An 830-nucleotide genomic window follows, 5' to 3' on the forward strand; every position below is an offset into this window, starting at 1 on the left:
CCGCCTCTCCCCTTGACCGCCTCTCTTTCTCATTGGCTCGTGACGTCACCGTTTTGGGAATCGATCGCTTGCTTTGGGAATCGCTTAAACGTTTAGGGAATCGGACAGTTGGTTTGGGATGCGATTAATTGGTCTGGGAATCGGACATTTGTTTTTGGGAATTGGTCCGCTGGTTTGGGAATCGGCTAACTGATTAGGGAATCGGTCTATTGGTTTGGGAATCGAGTATCTGCTTTGGGAATCGGTCAAATATTTTGGGAATCGATAAGTTGTTTTGGGAATCTGTCAGTTGATTTGGGAATCGATTTTTTGGTTTTGGAAATGGGTCGTTTTTTTTGTTTCTTTTTGTTTCGACCTTTTGGCTGCGAGAGTTCTTCTAAGATCGATATAAATCTAGATTAGTTGTAGTCTGAATGGTTAATAATCCTCGTTCAGAATTTGGTTCGAAAAGATTGAATATTTCTGATTTTTATGACCAAGATGAAATGCCCCTTATCCCCCCCCCTAAAAAAAACCCAAACTCTGAAATCCCTAAAATCCCTAAAATCCCTTTAAATTATTTCCTCGCCATCTCTCCTCCCAATCCTCCGACTCCAACATTCCTCCTCCGATTCCACCCTTGCAGACCTCCTGAAACCCTTTTTTTTTTTTTAAATCCCTTCCAGCTAACAAAAACTTGAATCATTCTATCTCATCCAAACTCTTCCTTAAAAAAAAAAAAACTAAAAATCCTTTTAGAATACCGACAAACCCCTAAAAAATTCCAAATCCCTAAAATTTTCCAATCCCTTAAGAATCCCCACAAATCCCCGAAATACCAAAATCCCTAA

General features: G+C 39.9%; 1 protein-coding gene across 1 annotated transcript in view; it reads left to right on the forward strand.

The window, feature by feature from the left end:
• The window catches only part of LOC119589340 (protein bunched, class 2/F/G isoform-like), a 2,990-nt gene extending 2,160 nt beyond the window's left edge, over positions 1 to 830 (forward strand). Inside the window, exon 2 of the mRNA XM_037937959.1 lies at positions 795 to 830. Within this exon, the coding sequence (XP_037793887.1) occupies positions 795 to 830 (36 nt within the window). The remainder of the gene's footprint in view (positions 1 to 794) is intronic.

Source organism: Penaeus monodon, chromosome 25 (assembly GCF_015228065.2).
Source record: "Penaeus monodon isolate SGIC_2016 chromosome 25, NSTDA_Pmon_1, whole genome shotgun sequence".
Lineage (NCBI taxonomy): Eukaryota > Metazoa > Arthropoda > Malacostraca > Decapoda > Penaeidae > Penaeus > Penaeus monodon.